The sequence below is a fragment of the Phalangium opilio genome, unplaced genomic scaffold, assembly GCF_054372755.1.
Source record: "Phalangium opilio isolate 3A_F unplaced genomic scaffold, DU_Popi_V2 ptg000194l_1, whole genome shotgun sequence".
Classification (NCBI taxonomy): Eukaryota; Metazoa; Arthropoda; class Arachnida; order Opiliones; family Phalangiidae; genus Phalangium; species Phalangium opilio.
Genome location: NW_028324212.1, coordinates 1,653,424 through 1,674,039, shown reverse-complemented (window position 1 = coordinate 1,674,039; position 20,616 = coordinate 1,653,424). Strand labels below are relative to the sequence as shown.

The window sequence follows — 20,616 nt, the reverse complement described above, 5'->3', positions numbered from 1 at the left end:
GCTTCCACTGCGCCACTCTGCTTACATGATAATTGTATGAACAAACTAACATATATCAAAATAGCAAGTGATATTTTGCATTAATTTATCAGAGCGTGGATTCGATCCACGGACCTATGGGTTATGGGCCCAGCACGGTTCCACTGTGCCACTCTGCTTACATGATCATTGTGTGAACAAACTAACATATATAAAATAGCAAGTGCTATTTTGCATTAATTTAGCAGAGCGTGGTTTTGATCCACGGACATCTGGGTTATGGGCCCAGAAGGCTTCCACTGCGCCACTCTGCTTACAAGATAATTGTATGAACAAACTAACATATATCAAAATAGCAAGTGCTATTTTGCACTAATGTATTAAAGCGTGGATTCGATCCACGGACCTCTGAGTTATGGGCCCAGCACGGTTCCGCTTCGCCACTCTGCTTACATGATCATTGTATGAACAAACAAACATATATCAAAATAGCAAGTGATGTTTTGCATAAATTTACCAAAGCGTAGTTTCGATCCACGGACATCTGGGTTATGGGCCCAGCACGCTTCCACTGCGCCACTCTGCTTACATGATCATTGTATGAACAAACTATCATATTTAAAAAATAGCAAGTGATATTTTGCATAAATTTAGCAGAGCGTAGTTTCAATCCACGGACATCTGGGCGATGGGCCCAGCAGGCTTCCACTGCGCCACTCTGTTTACATTATCATTGTATGAACAAACTATCATTTATAAAAAATAGGAAGTGCTATTTTTCATTAATTTAGCAGAGCGTGGATTCGATCCACGGACCTCTGGGTTATGGGCCCAGCACGCTTCCACTGCGCCACTCTGCTTACATGATAATTGTATGAACAAACTAACATATATCAAAATAGCAAGTGCTATTTTGCATTAATTTAGCAGAGCGTGAATTCGATCCACGGACCTCTGGGTTATGGGCCCAGCAAGCTTCCACTGCGCCACTCTGCTTACATGATCATTGTATGAACAAACTAACATATATAAAATAGCAAGTGCCATTTTGCATTAATTTAGCAGAGCGTGGTTTCCATCCACGGACGTCTGGGTTATGGGTCCAGCACGCTTCCACTGCGCCACTCTGCTTACATGATAATTGTATGAACAAACTAACATATATCAAAATAGCAAGTGATATTTTGCATAAATTTAGCAGAGCGTAGTTTCAATCCACGGACATCTGGGCTATGGGCCCAGCAGGCTTCCACTGCGCCACTCTGTTTACATTATCATTGTATGAACAAACTATCATTTATAAAAAATAGCAAGTGCTATTTTTCATTAATTTAGCAGAGCGTGGATTCGATCCACGGACCTCTGGGTTATGGGCCCAGCACGCTTCCACTGCGCCACTCTGCTCACAAGATAATTGTATGAACAAACTAACATATATCAAAATAGCAAGTGATATTTTGCATAAATTTAGCAGAGCGTAGTTTCAATCCACGGACATCTGGGCTATGGGCCCAGCAGGCTTCCACTGCGCCACTCTGTTTACATTATCATTGTATGAACAAACTATCATTTATAAAAAATAGCAAGTGCTATTTTTCATTATTTAGCAGAGCGTGGATTCGATCCACGGACCTCTGGGTTATGGGCCCAGCACGCTTCCACTGCGCCACTCTGCTTACATGATAATTGTATGAACAAACTAACATATATCAAAATAGCAAGTGCTATTTTGCATTAATTTAGCAGAGCGTGAATTCGATCCACGGACCTCTGGGTTATGGGCCCAGCAAGCTTCCACTGCGCCACTCTGCTTACATGATCATTGTATGAACAAACTAACATATATAAAATAGCAAGTGCCATTTTGCATTAATTTAGCAGAGCGTGGTTTCCATCCACGGACGTCTGGGTTATGGGTCCAGCACGCTTCCACTGCGCCACTCTGCTTACATGATAATTGTATGAACAAACTAACATATATCAAAATAGCAAGTGATATTTTGCATTAATTTATCAGAGCGTGGATTCGATCCACGGACCTATGGGTTATGGGCCCAGCACGGTTCCACTGTGCCACTCTGCTTACATGATCATTGTGTGAACAAACTAACATATATAAAATAGCAAGTGCTATTTTGCATTAATTTAGCAGAGCGTGGTTTTGATCCACGGACATCTGGGTTATGGGCCCAGAAGGCTTCCACTGCGCCACTCTGCTTACATGATCATTGTATGAACAAACTAACATATATCAAAATAGCAAGTGCTATTTTGCATTAATTTAGCAGAGCGTGGTTTCGATCCACGGACCTATGGGTTATGGGCCCAGCACGGTTCCACTGCGCCACTCTCCTTACATGATCATTGTATGAACAAACTAACATATATAAAATAGCAAGTGCCATTTTGCATTAATTTAGCAGAGCGTGGTTTCCATCCACGGACGTCTGGGTTATGGGTCCAGCACGCTTCCACTGCGCCACTCTGCTTACATGATCATTGTATGAACAAACAAACATATATCAAAATAGCAAGTGATGTTTTGCATAAATTTACCAAAGCGTAGTTTCGATCCACGGACATCTGGGTTATGGGCCCAGCACGCTTCCACTGCGCCACTCTGCTTACATGATCATTGTATGAACAAACTATCATATTTAAAAAATAGCAAGTGATATTTTGCATAAATTTAGCAGAGCGTAGTTTCAATCCACGGACATCTGGGCTATGGGCCCAGCAGGCTTCCACTGCGCCACTCTGTTTACATTATCATTGTATGAACAAACTATCATTTATAAAAAATAGCAAGTGCTATTTTTCATTAATTTAGCAGAGCGTGGATTCGATCCACGGACCTCTGGGTTATGGGCCCAGCACGCTTCCACTGCGCCACTCTGCTCACAAGATAATTGTATGAACAAACTAACATATATCAAAATAGCAAGTGATATTTTGCATAAATTTAGCAGAGCGTAGTTTCAATCCACGGACATCTGGGCTATGGGCCCAGCAGGCTTCCACTGCGCCACTCTGTTTACATTATCATTGTATGAACAAACTATCATTTATAAAAAATAGCAAGTGCTATTTTTCATTAATTTAGCAGAGCGTGGATTCGATCCACGGACCTCTGTGTTATGGGCCCAGCACGCTTCCACTGCGCCACTCTGCTTACATGATAATTGTATGAACAAACTAACATATATCAAAATAGCAAGTGATATTTTGCATTAATTTATCAGAGCGTGGATTCGATCCACGGACATCTGGGTTATGGGCCCAGCACGCTTCCACTGCGCCACTCTGCTTACATGATCATTGTATGAACAAACTAACATATATAAAATAGCAAGTGCCATTTTGCATTAATTTAGCAGAGCGTGGTTTCCATCCACGGACGTCTGGGTTATGGGTCCAGCACGCTTCCACTGCGCCACTCTGCTTACATGATAATTGTATGAACAAACTAACATATATCAAAATAGCAAGTGATATTTTGCATTAATTTATCAGAGCGTGGATTCGATCCACGGACCTCTGAGTTATGGGCCCAGCACGGTTCCGCTTCGCCACTCTGCTTACATGATCATTGTATGAACAAACAAACATATATCAAAATAGCAAGTGATGTTTTGCATAAATTTACCAAAGCGTAGTTTCGATCCACGGACATCTGGGTTATGGGCCCAGCACGCTTCCACTGCGCCACTCTGCTTACATGATCATTGTATGAACAAACTATCATATTTAAAAAATAGCAAGTGATATTTTGCATAAATTTAGCAGAGCGTAGTTTCAATCCACGGACATCTGGGCGATGGGCCCAGCAGGCTTCCACTGCGCCACTCTGTTTACATTATCATTGTATGAACAAACTATCATTTATAAAAAATAGCAAGTGCTATTTTTCATTAATTTAGCAGAGCGTGGATTCGATCCACGGACCTCTGGGTTATGGGCCCAGCACGCTTCCACTGCGCCACTCTGCTTACATGATAATTGTATGAACAAACTAACATATATCAAAATAGCAAGTGCTATTTTGCATTAATTTAGCAGAGCGTGAATTCGATCCACGGACCTCTGGGTTATGGGCCCAGCAAGCTTCCACTGCGCCACTCTGCTTACATGATCATTGTATGAACAAACTAACATATATAAAATAGCAAGTGCCATTTTGCATTAATTTAGCAGAGCGTGGTTTCCATCCACGGACGTCTGGGTTATGGGTCCAGCACGCTTCCACTGCGCCACTCTGCTTACATGATAATTGTATGAACAAACTAACATATATCAAAATAGCAAGTGATATTTTGCATTAATTTATCAGAGCGTGGATTCGATCCACGGACCTATGGGTTATGGGCCCAGCACGGTTCCACTGTGCCACTCTGCTTACATGATCATTGTGTGAACAAACTAACATATATAAAATAGCAAGTGCTATTTTGCATTAATTTAGCAGAGCGTGGTTTTGATCCACGGACATCTGGGTTATGGGCCCAGAAGGCTTCCACTGCGCCACTCTGCTTACATGATCATTGTATGAACAAACTAACATATATCAAAATAGCAAGTGCTATTTTGCATTAATTTAGCAGAGCGTGGTTTCGATCCACGGACCTATGGGTTATGGGCCCAGCACGGTTCCACTGCGCCACTCTCCTTACATGATCATTGTATGAACAAACTAACATATATAAAATAGCAAGTGCCATTTTGCATTAATTTAGCAGAGCGTGGTTTCCATCCACGGACGTCTGGGTTATGGGTCCAGCACGCTTCCACTGCGCCACTCTGCTTACATGATCATTGTATGAACAAACAAACATATATCAAAATAGCAAGTGATGTTTTGCATAAATTTACCAAAGCGTAGTTTCGATCCACGGACATCTGGGTTATGGGCCCAGCACGCTTCCACTGCGCCACTCTGCTTACATGATCATTGTATGAACAAACTATCATATTTAAAAAATAGCAAGTGATATTTTGCATAAATTTAGCAGAGCGTAGTTTCAATCCACGGACATCTGGGCTATGGGCCCAGCAGGCTTCCACTGCGCCACTCTGTTTACATTATCATTGTATGAACAAACTATCATTTATAAAAAATAGCAAGTGCTATTTTTCATTAATTTAGCAGAGCGTGAATTCGATCCACGGACCTCTGGGTTATGGGCCCAGCAAGCTTCCACTGCGCCACTCTGCTTACATGATCATTGTATGAACAAACTAACATATATGAAATAGCAAGTGCCATTTTGCATTAATTTAGCAGAGCGTGGTTTCCATCCACGGACGTCTGGGTTATGGGTCCAGCACGCTTCCACTGCGCCACTCTGCTTACATGATAATTGTATGAACAAACTAACATATATCAAAATAGCAAGTGATATTTTGCATTAATTTATCAGAGCGTGGATTCGATCCACGGACCTATGGGTTATGGGCCCAGCACGGTTCCACTGTGCCACTCTGCTTACATGATCATTGTGTGAACAAACTAACATATATAAAATAGCAAGTGCTATTTTGCATTAATTTAGCAGAGCGTGGTTTTGATCCACGGACATCTGGGTTATGGGCCCAGAAGGCTTCCACTGCGCCACTCTGCTTACAAGATAATTGTATGAACAAACTAACATATATCAAAATAGCAAGTGCTATTTTGCATTAATGTATTAAAGCGTGGATTCGATCCACGGACCTCTGGGTTATGGGCCCAGCACGGTTCCGCTTCGCCACTCTGCTTACATGATCATTGTATGAACAAACAAACATATATCAAAATAGCAAGTGATGTTTTGCATAAATTTACCAAAGCGTAGTTTCGATCCACGGACATCTGGGTTATGGGCCCAGCACGCTTCCACTGCGCCACTCTGCTTACATGATCATTGTATGAACAAACTATCATATTTAAAAAATAGCAAGTGATATTTTGCATAAATTTAGCAGAGCGTAGTTTCAATCCACGGACATCTGGGCTATGGGCCCAGCAGGCTTCCACTGCGCCACTCTGTTTACATTATCATTGTATGAACAAACTATCATTTATAAAAAATAGCAAGTGCTATTTTTCATTAATTTAGCAGAGCGTGGATTCGATCCACGGACCTCTGGGTTATGGGCCCAGCACGCTTCCACTGCGCCACTCTGCTCACAAGATAATTGTATGAACAAACTAACATATATCAAAATAGCAAGTGATATTTTGCATAAATTTAGCAGAGCGTAGTTTCAATCCACGGACATCTGGGCTATGGGCCCAGCAGGCTTCCACTGCGCCACTCTGTTTACATTATCATTGTATGAACAAACTATCATTTATAAAAAATAGCAAGTGCTATTTTTCATTATTTAGCAGAGCGTGGATTCGATCCACGGACCTCTGGGTTATGGGCCCAGCACGCTTCCACTGCGCCACTCTGCTTACATGATAATTGTATGAACAAACTAACATATATCAAAATAGCAAGTGCTATTTTGCATTAATTTAGCAGAGCGTGAATTCGATCCACGGACCTCTGGGTTATGGGCCCAGCAAGCTTCCACTGCGCCACTCTGCTTACATGATCATTGTATGAACAAACTAACATATATAAAATAGCAAGTGCCATTTTGCATTAATTTAGCAGAGCGTGGTTTCCATCCACGGACGTCTGGGTTATGGGTCCAGCACGCTTCCACTGCGCCACTCTGCTTACATGATAATTGTATGAACAAACTAACATATATCAAAATAGCAAGTGATATTTTGCATTAATTTATCAGAGCGTGGATTCGATCCACGGACCTATGGGTTATGGGCCCAGCACGGTTCCACTGTGCCACTCTGCTTACATGATCATTGTGTGAACAAACTAACATATATAAAATAGCAAGTGCTATTTTGCATTAATTTAGCAGAGCGTGGTTTTGATCCACGGACATCTGGGTTATGGGCCCAGAAGGCTTCCACTGCGCCACTCTGCTTACATGATCATTGTATGAACAAACTAACATATATCAAAATAGCAAGTGCTATTTTGCATTAATTTAGCAGAGCGTGGTTTCGATCCACGGACCTATGGGTTATGGGCCCAGCACGGTTCCACTGCGCCACTCTCCTTACATGATCATTGTATGAACAAACTAACATATATAAAATAGCAAGTGCCATTTTGCATTAATTTAGCAGAGCGTGGTTTCCATCCACGGACGTCTGGGTTATGGGTCCAGCACGCTTCCACTGCGCCACTCTGCTTACATGATCATTGTATGAACAAACAAACATATATCAAAATAGCAAGTGATGTTTTGCATAAATTTACCAAAGCGTAGTTTCGATCCACGGACATCTGGGTTATGGGCCCAGCACGCTTCCACTGCGCCACTCTGCTTACATGATCATTGTATGAACAAACTATCATATTTAAAAAATAGCAAGTGATATTTTGCATAAATTTAGCAGAGCGTAGTTTCAATCCACGGACATCTGGGCTATGGGCCCAGCAGGCTTCCACTGCGCCACTCTGTTTACATTATCATTGTATGAACAAACTATCATTTATAAAAAATAGCAAGTGCTATTTTTCATTAATTTAGCAGAGCGTGGATTCGATCCACGGACCTCTGGGTTATGGGCCCAGCACGCTTCCACTGCGCCACTCTGCTCACAAGATAATTGTATGAACAAACTAACATATATCAAAATAGCAAGTGATATTTTGCATAAATTTAGCAGAGCGTAGTTTCAATCCACGGACATCTGGGCTATGGGCCCAGCAGGCTTCCACTGCGCCACTCTGTTTACATTTTCATTGTATGAACAAACTATCATTTATAAAAAATAGCAAGTGCTATTTTTCATTAATTTAGCAGAGCGTGGATTCGATCCACGGACCTCTGTGTTATGGGCCCAGCACGCTTCCACTGCGCCACTCTGCTTACATGATAATTGTATGAACAAACTAACATATATCAAAATAGCAAGTGCTATTTTGCATTAATTTAGCAGAGCGTGAATTCGATCCACGGACCTCTGGGTTATGGGCCCAGCAAGCTTCCACTGCGCCACTCTGCTTACATGATCATTGTATGAACAAACTAACATATATGAAATAGCAAGTGCCATTTTGCATTAATTTAGCAGAGCGTGGTTTCCATCCACGGACGTCTGGGTTATGGGTCCAGCACGCTTCCACTGCGCCACTCTGCTTACATGATAATTGTATGAACAAACTAACATATATCAAAATAGCAAGTGATATTTTGCATTAATTTATCAGAGCGTGGATTCGATCCACGGACCTATGGGTTATGGGCCCAGCACGGTTCCACTGTGCCACTCTGCTTACATGATCATTGTGTGAACAAACTAACATATATAAAATAGCAAGTGCTATTTTGCATTAATTTAGCAGAGCGTGGTTTTGATCCACGGACATCTGGGTTATGGGCCCAGAAGGCTTCCACTGCGCCACTCTGCTTACAAGATAATTGTATGAACAAACTAACATATATCAAAATAGCAAGTGCTATTTTGCACTAATGTATTAAAGCGTGGATTCGATCCACGGACCTCTGAGTTATGGGCCCAGCACGGTTCCGCTTCGCCACTCTGCTTACATGATCATTGTATGAACAAACAAACATATATCAAAATAGCAAGTGATGTTTTGCATAAATTTACCAAAGCGTAGTTTCGATCCACGGACATCTGGGTTATGGGCCCAGCACGCTTCCACTGCGCCACTCTGCTTACATGATCATTGTATGAACAAACTATCATATTTAAAAAATAGCAAGTGATATTTTGCATAAATTTAGCAGAGCGTAGTTTCAATCCACGGACATCTGGGCGATGGGCCCAGCAGGCTTCCACTGCGCCACTCTGTTTACATTATCATTGTATGAACAAACTATCATTTATAAAAAATAGGAAGTGCTATTTTTCATTAATTTAGCAGAGCGTGGATTCGATCCACGGACCTCTGGGTTATGGGCCCAGCACGCTTCCACTGCGCCACTCTGCTTACATGATAATTGTATGAACAAACTAACATATATCAAAATAGCAAGTGCTATTTTGCATTAATTTAGCAGAGCGTGAATTCGATCCACGGACCTCTGGGTTATGGGCCCAGCAAGCTTCCACTGCGCCACTCTGCTTACATGATCATTGTATGAACAAACTAACATATATAAAATAGCAAGTGCCATTTTGCATTAATTTAGCAGAGCGTGGTTTCCATCCACGGACGTCTGGGTTATGGGTCCAGCACGCTTCCACTGCGCCACTCTGCTTACATGATAATTGTATGAACAAACTAACATATATCAAAATAGCAAGTGCTATTTTGCATTAATTTAGCAGAGCGTGAATTCGATCCACGGACCTCTGGGTTATGGGCCCAGCAAGCTTCCACTGCGCCACTCTGCTTACATGATCATTGTATGAACAAACTAACATATATGAAATAGCAAGTGCCATTTTGCATTAATTTAGCAGAGCGTGGTTTCCATCCACGGACGTCTGGGTTATGGGTCCAGCACGCTTCCACTGCGCCACTCTGCTTACATGATAATTGTATGAACAAACTAACATATATCAAAATAGCAAGTGATATTTTGCATTAATTTATCAGAGCGTGGATTCGATCCACGGACCTATGGGTTATGGGCCCAGCACGGTTCCACTGTGCCACTCTGCTTACATGATCATTGTGTGAACAAACTAACATATATAAAATAGCAAGTGCTATTTTGCATTAATTTAGCAGAGCGTGGTTTTGATCCACGGACATCTGGGTTATGGGCCCAGAAGGCTTCCACTGCGCCACTCTGCTTACAAGATAATTGTATGAACAAACTAACATATATCAAAATAGCAAGTGCTATTTTGCACTAATGTATTAAAGCGTGGATTCGATCCACGGACCTCTGAGTTATGGGCCCAGCACGGTTCCGCTTCGCCACTCTGCTTACATGATCATTGTATGAACAAACAAACATATATCAAAATAGCAAGTGATGTTTTGCATAAATTTACCAAAGCGTAGTTTCGATCCACGGACATCTGGGTTATGGGCCCAGCACGCTTCCACTGCGCCACTCTGCTTACATGATCATTGTATGAACAAACTATCATATTTAAAAAATAGCAAGTGATATTTTGCATAAATTTAGCAGAGCGTAGTTTCAATCCACGGACATCTGGGCGATGGGCCCAGCAGGCTTCCACTGCGCCACTCTGTTTACATTATCATTGTATGAACAAACTATCATTTATAAAAAATAGGAAGTGCTATTTTTCATTAATTTAGCAGAGCGTGGATTCGATCCACGGACCTCTGGGTTATGGGCCCAGCACGCTTCCACTGCGCCACTCTGCTTACATGATAATTGTATGAACAAACTAACATATATCAAAATAGCAAGTGCTATTTTGCATTAATTTAGCAGAGCGTGAATTCGATCCACGGACCTCTGGGTTATGGGCCCAGCAAGCTTCCACTGCGCCACTCTGCTTACATGATCATTGTATGAACAAACTAACATATATAAAATAGCAAGTGCCATTTTGCATTAATTTAGCAGAGCGTGGTTTCCATCCACGGACGTCTGGGTTATGGGTCCAGCACGCTTCCACTGCGCCACTCTGCTTACATGATAATTGTATGAACAAACTAACATATATCAAAATAGCAAGTGATATTTTGCATTAATTTATCAGAGCGTGGATTCGATCCACGGACCTATGGGTTATGGGCCCAGCACGGTTCCACTGTGCCACTCTGCTTACATGATCATTGTGTGAACAAACTAACATATATAAAATAGCAAGTGCTATTTTGCATTAATTTAGCAGAGCGTGGTTTTGATCCACGGACATCTGGGTTATGGGCCCAGAAGGCTTCCACTGCGCCACTCTGCTTACATGATCATTGTATGAACAAACTAACATATATCAAAATAGCAAGTGCTATTTTGCATTAATTTAGCAGAGCGTGGTTTCGATCCACGGACCTATGGGTTATGGGCCCAGCACGGTTCCACTGCGCCACTCTCCTTACATGATCATTGTATGAACAAACTAACATATATAAAATAGCAAGTGCCATTTTGCATTAATTTAGCAGAGCGTGGTTTCCATCCACGGACGTCTGGGTTATGGGTCCAGCACGCTTCCACTGCGCCACTCTGCTTACATGATCATTGTATGAACAAACAAACATATATCAAAATAGCAAGTGATGTTTTGCATAAATTTACCAAAGCGTAGTTTCGATCCACGGACATCTGGGTTATGGGCCCAGCACGCTTCCACTGCGCCACTCTGCTTACATGATCATTGTATGAACAAACTATCATATTTAAAAAATAGCAAGTGATATTTTGCATAAATTTAGCAGAGCGTAGTTTCAATCCACGGACATCTGGGCTATGGGCCCAGCAGGCTTCCACTGCGCCACTCTGTTTACATTATCATTGTATGAACAAACTATCATTTATAAAAAATAGCAAGTGCTATTTTTCATTAATTTAGCAGAGCGTGGATTCGATCCACGGACCTCTGTGTTATGGGCCCAGCACGCTTCCACTGCGCCACTCTGCTTACATGATAATTGTATGAACAAACTAACATATATCAAAATAGCAAGTGCTATTTTGCATTAATTTAGCAGAGCGTGAATTCGATCCACGGACCTCTGTGTTATGGGCCCAGCAAGCTTCCACTGCGCCACTCTGCTTACATGATCATTGTATGAACAAACTAACATATATGAAATAGCAAGTGCCATTTTGCATTAATTTAGCAGAGCGTGGTTTCCATCCACGGACGTCTGGGTTATGGGTCCAGCACGCTTCCACTGCGCCACTCTGCTTACATGATAATTGTATGAACAAACTAACATATATCAAAATAGCAAGTGATATTTTGCATTAATTTATCAGAGCGTGGATTCGATCCACGGACCTATGGGTTATGGGCCCAGCACGGTTCCATTGTGCCACTCTGCTTACATGATCATTGTGTGAACAAACTAACATATATAAAATAGCAAGTGCTATTTTGCATTAATTTAGCAGAGCGTGGTTTTGATCCACGGACATCTGGGTTATGGGCCCAGAAGGCTTCCACTGCGCCACTCTGCTTACAAGATAATTGTATGAACAAACTAACATATATCAAAATAGCAAGTGCTATTTTGCACTAATGTATTAAAGCGTGGATTCGATCCACGGACCTCTGAGTTATGGGCCCAGCACGGTTCCGCTTCGCCACTCTGCTTACATGATCATTGTATGAACAAACAAACATATATCAAAATAGCAAGTGATGTTTTGCATAAATTTACCAAAGCGTAGTTTCGATCCACGGACATCTGGGTTATGGGCCCAGCACGCTTCCACTGCGCCACTCTGCTTACATGATCATTGTATGAACAAACTATCATATTTAAAAAATAGCAAGTGATATTTTGCATAAATTTAGCAGAGCGTAGTTTCAATCCACGGACATCTGGGCGATGGGCCCAGCAGGCTTCCACTGCGGCACTCTGTTTACATTATCATTGTATGAACAAACTATCATTTATAAAAAATAGCAAGTGCTATTTTTCATTAATTTAGCAGAGCGTGGATTCGATCCACGGACCTCTGGGTTATGGGCCCAGCACGCTTCCACTGCGCCACTCTGCTCACAAGATAATTGTATGAACAAACTAACATATATCAAAATAGCAAGTGATATTTTGCATAAATTTAGCAGAGCGTAGTTTCAATCCACGGACATCTGGGCTATGGGCCCAGCAGGCTTCCACTGCGCCACTCTGTTTACATTATCATTGTATGAACAAACTATCATTTATAAAAAATAGCAAGTGCTATTTTTCATTATTTAGCAGAGCGTGGATTCGATCCACGGACCTCTGGGTTATGGGCCCAGCACGCTTCCACTGCGCCACTCTGCTTACATGATAATTGTATGAACAAACTAACATATATCAAAATAGCAAGTGCTATTTTGCATTAATTTAGCAGAGCGTGAATTCGATCCACGGACCTCTGGGTTATGGGCCCAGCAAGCTTCCACTGCGCCACTCTGCTTACATGATCATTGTATGAACAAACTAACATATATAAAATAGCAAGTGCCATTTTGCATTAATTTAGCAGAGCGTGGTTTCCATCCACGGACGTCTGGGTTATGGGTCCAGCACGCTTCCACTGCGCCACTCTGCTTACATGATAATTGTATGAACAAACTAACATATATCAAAATAGCAAGTGATATTTTGCATTAATTTATCAGAGCGTGGATTCGATCCACGGACCTATGGGTTATGGGCCCAGCACGGTTCCACTGTGCCACTCTGCTTACATGATCATTGTGTGAACAAACTAACATATATAAAATAGCAAGTGCTATTTTGCATTAATTTAGCAGAGCGTGGTTTTGATCCACGGACATCTGGGTTATGGGCCCAGAAGGCTTCCACTGCGCCACTCTGCTTACATGATCATTGTATGAACAAACTAACATATATCAAAATAGCAAGTGCTATTTTGCATTAATTTAGCAGAGCGTGGTTTCGATCCACGGACCTATGGGTTATGGGCCCAGCACGGTTCCACTGCGCCACTCTCCTTACATGATCATTGTATGAACAAACTAACATATATAAAATAGCAAGTGCCATTTTGCATTAATTTAGCAGAGCGTGGTTTCCATCCACGGACCTCTGGGTTATGGGCCCAGCACGCTTCCACTGCGCCACTCTGCTTACATGATAATTGTATGAACAAACTAACATATATCAAAATAGCAAGTGCTATTTTGCATTAATTTAGCAGAGCGTGAATTCGATCCACGGACCTCTGGGTTATGGGCCCAGCAAGCTTCCACTGCGCCACTCTGCTTACATGATCATTGTATGAACAAACTAACATATATAAAATAGCAAGTGCCATTTTGCATTAATTTAGCAGAGCGTGGTTTCCATCCACGGACGTCTGGGTTATGGGTCCAGCACGCTTCCACTGCGCCACTCTGCTTACATGATAATTGTATGAACAAACTAACATATATCAAAATAGCAAGTGATATTTTGCATTAATTTATCAGAGCGTGGATTCGATCCACGGACCTATGGGTTATGGGCCCAGCACGGTTCCACTGTGCCACTCTGCTTACATGATCATTGTGTGAACAAACTAACATATATAAAATAGCAAGTGCTATTTTGCATTAATTTAGCAGAGCGTGGTTTTGATCCACGGACATCTGGGTTATGGGCCCAGAAGGCTTCCACTGCGCCACTCTGCTTACATGATCATTGTATTGTGGGTACGTAAGTCGGAGAGACAGAAAAACATGTTAGCGTCACGAATCAACTAAACTTTATTATCTTTTGTTATGCTATATATATACAAGTTAAAAAAGTAAAATGCTAGGAGTTAATTTTTTACATAAAAAAACATTTGAACTTCTAATTTAAAATTACACAGTTTTTTATCTCGCCACATTATTCCCCTTCCAGTGCTAACGACGTGGTTTGAAAGGTTTTCCCGAACGGGTACGATGGTTATCTGAGGATTCGTTGTCCGCAAATGTAACTTTCTTTAAGACCTTGGGCATAGTTGGTAGAGTCGTCACCATCGGGAGTGCTGGTAACTGAACTTCTTGCTCAAGAAAAGCCGGTTTCAAGCGGTCGATGGTTACGGTGTCCGTTCTGCCTTTAATGCGTAGCTTGAAATATTTTTCGTAACGGTCGAGCACTTGATAGGGACCGTCGTATTTTGGTTGTAATGGTTTACGAACCATATCGCTGCGAATCCAGACGTGCGAGCAGTCTGAAAGGTCTTTGTTGACGAAGACATGTTGTGTAGCGTGATTTGAAGCAGGTTTAGGACGGACAGATTCCATGATTGTGCGCAAGGAGCTAAGAAAGTCGTCAGGGTTTTGTCGCTGCGGAACTTGGTGGAAAAAATCTCCAGGCAGCCTGAGTGTTTCGCCGTAGAGCATTTCGGCAGCAGAAGATTGTAGATCCTCTTTAACTGCCGTGCGAAGCCCCAATAGAACCGAAGGTAATGTCTTGGTCCACTGGTTATTTCCATGCGCGGCGAGTGCGGCTTTAAGTGGTCGATGCAGGCGTTCGATCATTCCGTTTGACTGAGGATGGAAAGCGGTTACTTGCTGGTGTTTCGCCCCCAGGTGTTCCGCAAGCTCCTTAAAAAGACAGGAAGTAAACTGTCGTCCACGATCGGAATATATGGTATTTGGACATCCGTAACGTGAAACCCAACCATCGTAAAAAGCTCTGCAGACACTCTCGGCGGTGATACTCGTAATCGGGAGTGCCTCGGGCCATCGAGTAAAACGATCTATGCAGGTGAGCAGATAAGAATATCCTTCCGAAGGAGGCAGAGGTCCGACCAGGTCGACATGGACGTCTGAGAATCGCTGCGTAGGTCCTAAGAAACGACCATGTGGACTGATTGTGTGTCGTCCAACTTTGTTCCTCTGACAGGGTATGCATTCTCGAGTCCATTTTGATATATCGGAGTTCATGGATGGCCATACAAAACGCTGTGCTATAAGTTTTCTGGTCGGGTTAACGCCGGGATGAGATAAACCATGAACGTTGTTGAAAACCCGTTTCCGGAAAGGTACTGGGATGAATGGTCTAGCTCTTTCCGTTCCAACGTCACACCAAATACTAGCGCGTGTATCTGGGAGTTCGAGCGCTTTAAGTTTCAATACGGTCTCCGTTTCAAGTAAGCCTCTTAATTCTTCGTCGGATGCCTGGGCCTCTGCGAGCTTTTGGAAGTCCAATGATTCGACGTCCGTGTAGTTAATTTCTATGCGCGAGAGAGCGTCTGCGACAGTATTCTTTATGCCTTCGATATGTCGGATGTCCGTAGTAAATTGACCAATATAATCCAAATGTCTGGCTTGTCTTGGACTGGCTTTGTCAAGCTTCTGATTGAACGCGAAGGTGAGTGGCTTGTGGTCCGTGTACAAAGTGAATTGTCGTCCTTCGAGCATATGTTTGAAGTATTTTATCGCCGAGTAAGCAGCGAGAAGTTCTCGATCGTAGGCGCTATACTTTTGTTGAGTCATAGATAGTTTGCGGGAAAAGAAAGAGAGCGGTTCCGAATAACTTCCATGGTCGTGTTCCAGTGCCGCACCGATAGCAAAATCTGATGCGTCCACTTTAAGCACGAGTTTAGCGTCATGCTTAGGGTGGGAAAGCGTTGTAGCGTCCCGTAGAGCCCTCTTGCAAGCTTCGAATGCTTCCTCTGCTGCTGGTGTCCAGCTTATTCTTGTTTTGTCATTCTTTTTGGCTCCTTTAAGATATTCGTTCAGAGGGGCTTGAAGTCTTGCTGCGTCCTTGATACATCGACGATAGAAATTGCCCATGCACAGAAATCTACGAAGGTCCGCGATAGTTATGGGTTTCGGGTAGTCGACGATGGCTTTAACCTTGCTCGGTAGTGGTGAAATCCCTTTTGAATTTACGAGATATCCAAGGAATTCGAGTTCTTCTACTCCAAGTTGCGACTTTGATGGATGAATAAGGATGCCATATTCTTTGAATCGCTGAAATAGAGATCGAAGATGTTTCTTGTGAGTCTCTCGATCAGGTGAAGCTACGACCACGTCATCCACGTAAACAAATACGAAATCCAAGCTTCTGCAAACTTCATCCATAAATCGTTGGAATGTCTGTGCTGAATTACACAGACCGAACGGCATACGCAGAAATTCCCAGAGTCCAAATGGAGTAATAACAGCAGTTTTATGCACGTCAGGTGGGTGTACCGGTATCTGATGGAAAGCTTTTACCAGGTCAAATTTCGAGAAAATTTTACAGCCTGCGAAATTCGCTGTAAAGTTGCTCAATAATGCCAATGGATATCGATCTGGACGAGTCCGTCGGTTCAATGCACGGTAATCACCACAAGGCCGCCAGTTTCCGTTCCCTTTGGGTTGCATGTGGAGTGGGCTGGCGAAGTTGCTTTTAGATGGTCGACAGATGCCTTGTTCTGCCATGGATTGGAATTCTTTCTTGGCTATAGCGAGTCTCTTCGGGTCGAGGTTTCGGACACGTTCCACCACTGGAGGTCCGGTAGTCTCAATATGATGAAAGACGTTGTGCTTTGGCTCTTGTAACGGTCCGGATGGGCGAACGATCTCGGGAAATTCAGCGAGAATTTTATGAAATTCTGTAGTTCCGAAAATAGTGGTTATGTTGGTTGCAGGATGGCGGATAACTTTGCAGTAAGCTGACAGTAACGTTTTACTGTCCACTAATTTCCTCGTTTTTAGGTCAGGTAATAGGTGGAAAGTAGATATAAAATCTGCTCCTATGATTGGTTTGCGGATATCTGCGATGACGAATGTCCATTTGAAATTTCTTCTAAGTCCCAGGTCAAGATGAAGAATTTTGGTTCCGTAGGTATTTATTTGTGTCCCGTTTGCAGCAAATATCTTGAAATGGCATTTCGAATTGTGTCGCTCTTGTTTGGTGGGTGGAATGACTGATATGTCAGCGCCGGTGTCGATTAAGTAATTACGTTTCGAGGTTTTGTCGTATATGAAAAGGCGATGTGAATTCCGGCCATTGAAATCGGTCGTCGCCATATCCGATCGGCCTGCTAGTTTTCCGGGTCCATTCGCTTGTGTGGGGATTGGTTCCGAAGCCATGCGCAAGGATCTTGACATTTGTTTGCTTTTTCCCCAAATCGGAAGTGGTAAAAACAGAGCTTCCCTCTTGGATTGAAAGTACGGCCTCTAGATTGTGAGCGGTTTTGCCCTCTGCCACGACGATCCCTGTCACGATACTGAGCACGACCTCTGGTGAATGAATCAAACTTTTGGTTCAATTCCTCGATTTGTTGAGCAAGGCGCCGAACAGATGGTGGATCGTCGGCCTCTGGGTTATTTGCAGTAATAGCTGATATTGTGGTTGGGCGGATGGTCTCGACGATCTTGTCAGCTTGGGCGGCAATCTTGTCTAGGTTACTTTCGTTGCTCATGACTAATATACCTCGGACTTGCTCAGGAAGTTGGTCCATGAACAGTGATTTTAGTATAGCATCATTGGCTTGTGAACCAGCTTGAAGGCGCATCGTTTGCAGGAAGAGTGAAGGCTTCTGGTCGCCGATTTGCATTCCGCTTAGTAGTTTGCGTAGCCTTTTTTCGTCCGTATCGCAGAATGAAGAGATTATTCGTGCCTTTAATGCTGTGTAAGGATTTTCCGGAGGCACCTTGACGATGTCAGCGACATAAGGAATGATAGTTTGGTCCAGGGATTGTAATACGTAGTCGAATCTTGTTTGTTCAGTAGTGATTCTGCTAATTCGGAATTGGGATTCTATTGTGGAGAACCAGAGGTCAGGATTGTCTTTCCAAAATAGAGGAAGCTTGACTGAGAGACGCGAAATTTCATGGCTTTCGGGCTTCTCCTCGTTGTTGAAGTCCTTAGTAGATATCACTTGATTAAGTTTCTCGGTTAGGTACTTAATTTGTTCAGTTAGAGAAGTTTCCTCGTCGTCGTCGTCGTTCCCTTGCATATCGTTCTCCGTGTATTGCTTTAGGCTTGTGTAAAAAAAAAAATAAACTATCCGGGTCACCAATTGTGGGTACGTAAGTCGGAGAGACAGAAAAACATGTTAGCGTCACGAATCAACTAAACTTTATTATCTTTTGTTATGCTATATATATACAAGTTAAAAAAGTAAAATGCTAGGAGTTAATTTTTTACATAAAAAAACATTTGAACTTCTAATTTAAAATTACACAGTTTTTTATCTCGCCACAGTATGAACAAACTAACATATATCAAAATAGCAAGTGCTATTTTGCATTAATTTAGCAGAGCGTGGTTTCGATCCACGGACCTATGGGTTATGGGCCCAGCACGGTTCCACTGCGCCACTCTCCTTACATGATCATTGTATGAACAAACTAACATATATAAAATAGCAAGTGCCATTTTGCATTAATTTAGCAGAGCGTGGTTTCCATCCACGGACCTCTGGGTTATGGGCCCAGCACGCTTCCACTGCGCCACTCTGCTTACATGATAATTGTATGAACAAACTAACATATATCAAAATAGCAAGTGCTATTTTGCATTAATTTAGCAGAGCGCGAATTCGATCCACGGACCTCTGGGTTATGGGCCCAGCAAGCTTCCACTGCGCCACTCTGCTTACATGATCATTGTATGAACAAACTAACATATATCAAAATAGCAAGTGCTATTTTGCATTAATTTAGCAGAGCGTGAATTCGATCCACGGACCTCTGGGTTATGGGCCCAGCAAGCTTCCACTGCGCCACTCTGCTTACATGATCATTGTACGAACAAACTAACATATATAAAATAGCAAGTGCCATTTTGCATTAATTTAGCAGAGCGTGGTTTCGATCCACGGACCTCTGGGTTATGGGCCCAGCACGCTTCCACTGCGCCACTCTGCTTACATTATCATTGTATGAACAAACTATCATATTTAAAAAATAGCAAGTGCTATTTTTAGTTAATTTAGCAGAGCGTGGTTTCGATCCACGGACGTCTGGGTTATGGGTCCAGCACGCTTCCACTGCGCCACTCTGCTTACATGATAATTGTATGAACAAACTAACATATATCAAAATAGCAAGTGATATTTTGCATAAATTTAGCAGAGCGTAGTTTCGATCCACAGACATCTGGGTTATGGGCCCAACAGGCTTCCACTGCGCCACTCTGCTTACATGATCACTGTATGAACAAACTAACATATATCAAAATAGCAAGTGATATTTTGCATAAATTTAGCAGAGCGTAGTTTCGATCCACGGACATCTGCGTTATGGGCCCAACAGGCTTCCACTGCGCCACTCTGCTTACATGATCATTGTATGAACAAACTAACATATATCAAAATAGCAAGTGCTATTTTGCATTAATTTAGCAGAGCGTGGTTTCGATCCACGGACCTCTGGGTTATGGGCCCAGCACGCTTCCACTGCGCCACTCTGCTTACATAATCATTGTATGAACAAACTAACATATATAAAATAGCAAGTGCCATTTTGCATTAATTTAGCAGAGCGTGGTTTCGATCCACGGACCTCTGGGTTATGGGCCCAACACGCTTCCACTGCGCCACTCTGCTTACATTATCATTGTATGAACAAACTATCATATTTAAAAAATAGCAAGTGCTATTTTTAGTTAATTTAGCAGAGCGTGGTTTCGATCCACGGACGTCTGGGTTATGGGCCCAGCACGCGTCCACTGCGCCACTCTGCTTACATGATCATTGTATGAACAAACTAACATATATCAAAATAGCAAGTGCTATTTTGCATTAATTTAGCAGAGCGTGAATTCGATCCACGGACCTCTGGGTTATGGGTCCAGCAAGCTTCCACTGCGCCACTCTGCTTACATTATCATTGTATGAACAAACTATCATATTTAAAAAATAGCAAGTGCTATTTTTAGTTAATTTAGCAGAGCGTGGTTTCGATCCACGGACGTCTGGGTTATGGGTCCAGCACGCTTCCACTGCGCCACTCTGCTTACATGATAATTGTATGAACAAACTAACATATATCAAAATAGCAAGTGATATTTTGCATTAATT

General features: G+C 42.5%; 1 protein-coding gene and 12 non-coding genes across 13 annotated transcripts; all 13 read right to left on the bottom strand.

The window, feature by feature from the left end:
- Positions 1 to 767: 767 nt before the first annotated feature.
- Positions 768 to 839, bottom strand: TRNAM-CAU (transfer RNA methionine (anticodon CAU)). Its single transcript has one exon. It is a non-coding gene; the product is annotated as a tRNA-Met (tRNA).
- Positions 840 to 1,311: 472 nt separating this feature from the next.
- TRNAM-CAU (transfer RNA methionine (anticodon CAU)) lies at positions 1,312 to 1,383 on the bottom strand. The gene has a single exon. It is a non-coding gene; the product is annotated as a tRNA-Met (tRNA).
- A 200-nt stretch (positions 1,384 to 1,583) lies between these two features.
- Positions 1,584 to 1,655, bottom strand: TRNAM-CAU (transfer RNA methionine (anticodon CAU)). Its single transcript has one exon. It is a non-coding gene; the product is annotated as a tRNA-Met (tRNA).
- Positions 1,656 to 2,806: 1,151 nt separating this feature from the next.
- Positions 2,807 to 2,878, bottom strand: TRNAM-CAU (transfer RNA methionine (anticodon CAU)). Its single transcript has one exon. It is a non-coding gene; the product is annotated as a tRNA-Met (tRNA).
- Positions 2,879 to 3,896: 1,018 nt separating this feature from the next.
- Positions 3,897 to 3,968, bottom strand: TRNAM-CAU (transfer RNA methionine (anticodon CAU)). The gene has a single exon. It is a non-coding gene; the product is annotated as a tRNA-Met (tRNA).
- A 2,103-nt stretch (positions 3,969 to 6,071) lies between these two features.
- On the bottom strand, positions 6,072 to 6,143 carry TRNAM-CAU (transfer RNA methionine (anticodon CAU)). The gene has a single exon. It is a non-coding gene; the product is annotated as a tRNA-Met (tRNA).
- A 200-nt stretch (positions 6,144 to 6,343) lies between these two features.
- On the bottom strand, positions 6,344 to 6,415 carry TRNAM-CAU (transfer RNA methionine (anticodon CAU)). Its single transcript has one exon. It is a non-coding gene; the product is annotated as a tRNA-Met (tRNA).
- Positions 6,416 to 7,566: 1,151 nt separating this feature from the next.
- Positions 7,567 to 7,638, bottom strand: TRNAM-CAU (transfer RNA methionine (anticodon CAU)). The gene has a single exon. It is a non-coding gene; the product is annotated as a tRNA-Met (tRNA).
- A 1,289-nt stretch (positions 7,639 to 8,927) lies between these two features.
- On the bottom strand, positions 8,928 to 8,999 carry TRNAM-CAU (transfer RNA methionine (anticodon CAU)). Its single transcript has one exon. It is a non-coding gene; the product is annotated as a tRNA-Met (tRNA).
- A 1,287-nt stretch (positions 9,000 to 10,286) lies between these two features.
- TRNAM-CAU (transfer RNA methionine (anticodon CAU)) lies at positions 10,287 to 10,358 on the bottom strand. The gene has a single exon. It is a non-coding gene; the product is annotated as a tRNA-Met (tRNA).
- Positions 10,359 to 12,597: 2,239 nt separating this feature from the next.
- On the bottom strand, positions 12,598 to 12,669 carry TRNAM-CAU (transfer RNA methionine (anticodon CAU)). The gene has a single exon. It is a non-coding gene; the product is annotated as a tRNA-Met (tRNA).
- A 200-nt stretch (positions 12,670 to 12,869) lies between these two features.
- Positions 12,870 to 12,941, bottom strand: TRNAM-CAU (transfer RNA methionine (anticodon CAU)). Its single transcript has one exon. It is a non-coding gene; the product is annotated as a tRNA-Met (tRNA).
- Positions 12,942 to 17,631: 4,690 nt separating this feature from the next.
- On the bottom strand, positions 17,632 to 18,549 carry LOC149622643 (uncharacterized). The gene has a single exon (XM_089853571.1). The coding sequence runs from the start codon at positions 18,547 to 18,549 to the stop codon at positions 17,632 to 17,634; it is 918 nt and encodes a 305-aa protein (XP_089709697.1).
- Positions 18,550 to 20,616: the final 2,067 nt, after the last annotated feature.

Coding starts and splice junctions, on each gene's coding strand:
- LOC149622643 (XM_089853571.1), bottom strand. CDS start 18,549: ATGCAAGGGAACGACGACGACGACGAGGAAACTTCTCTAACTGAACAA.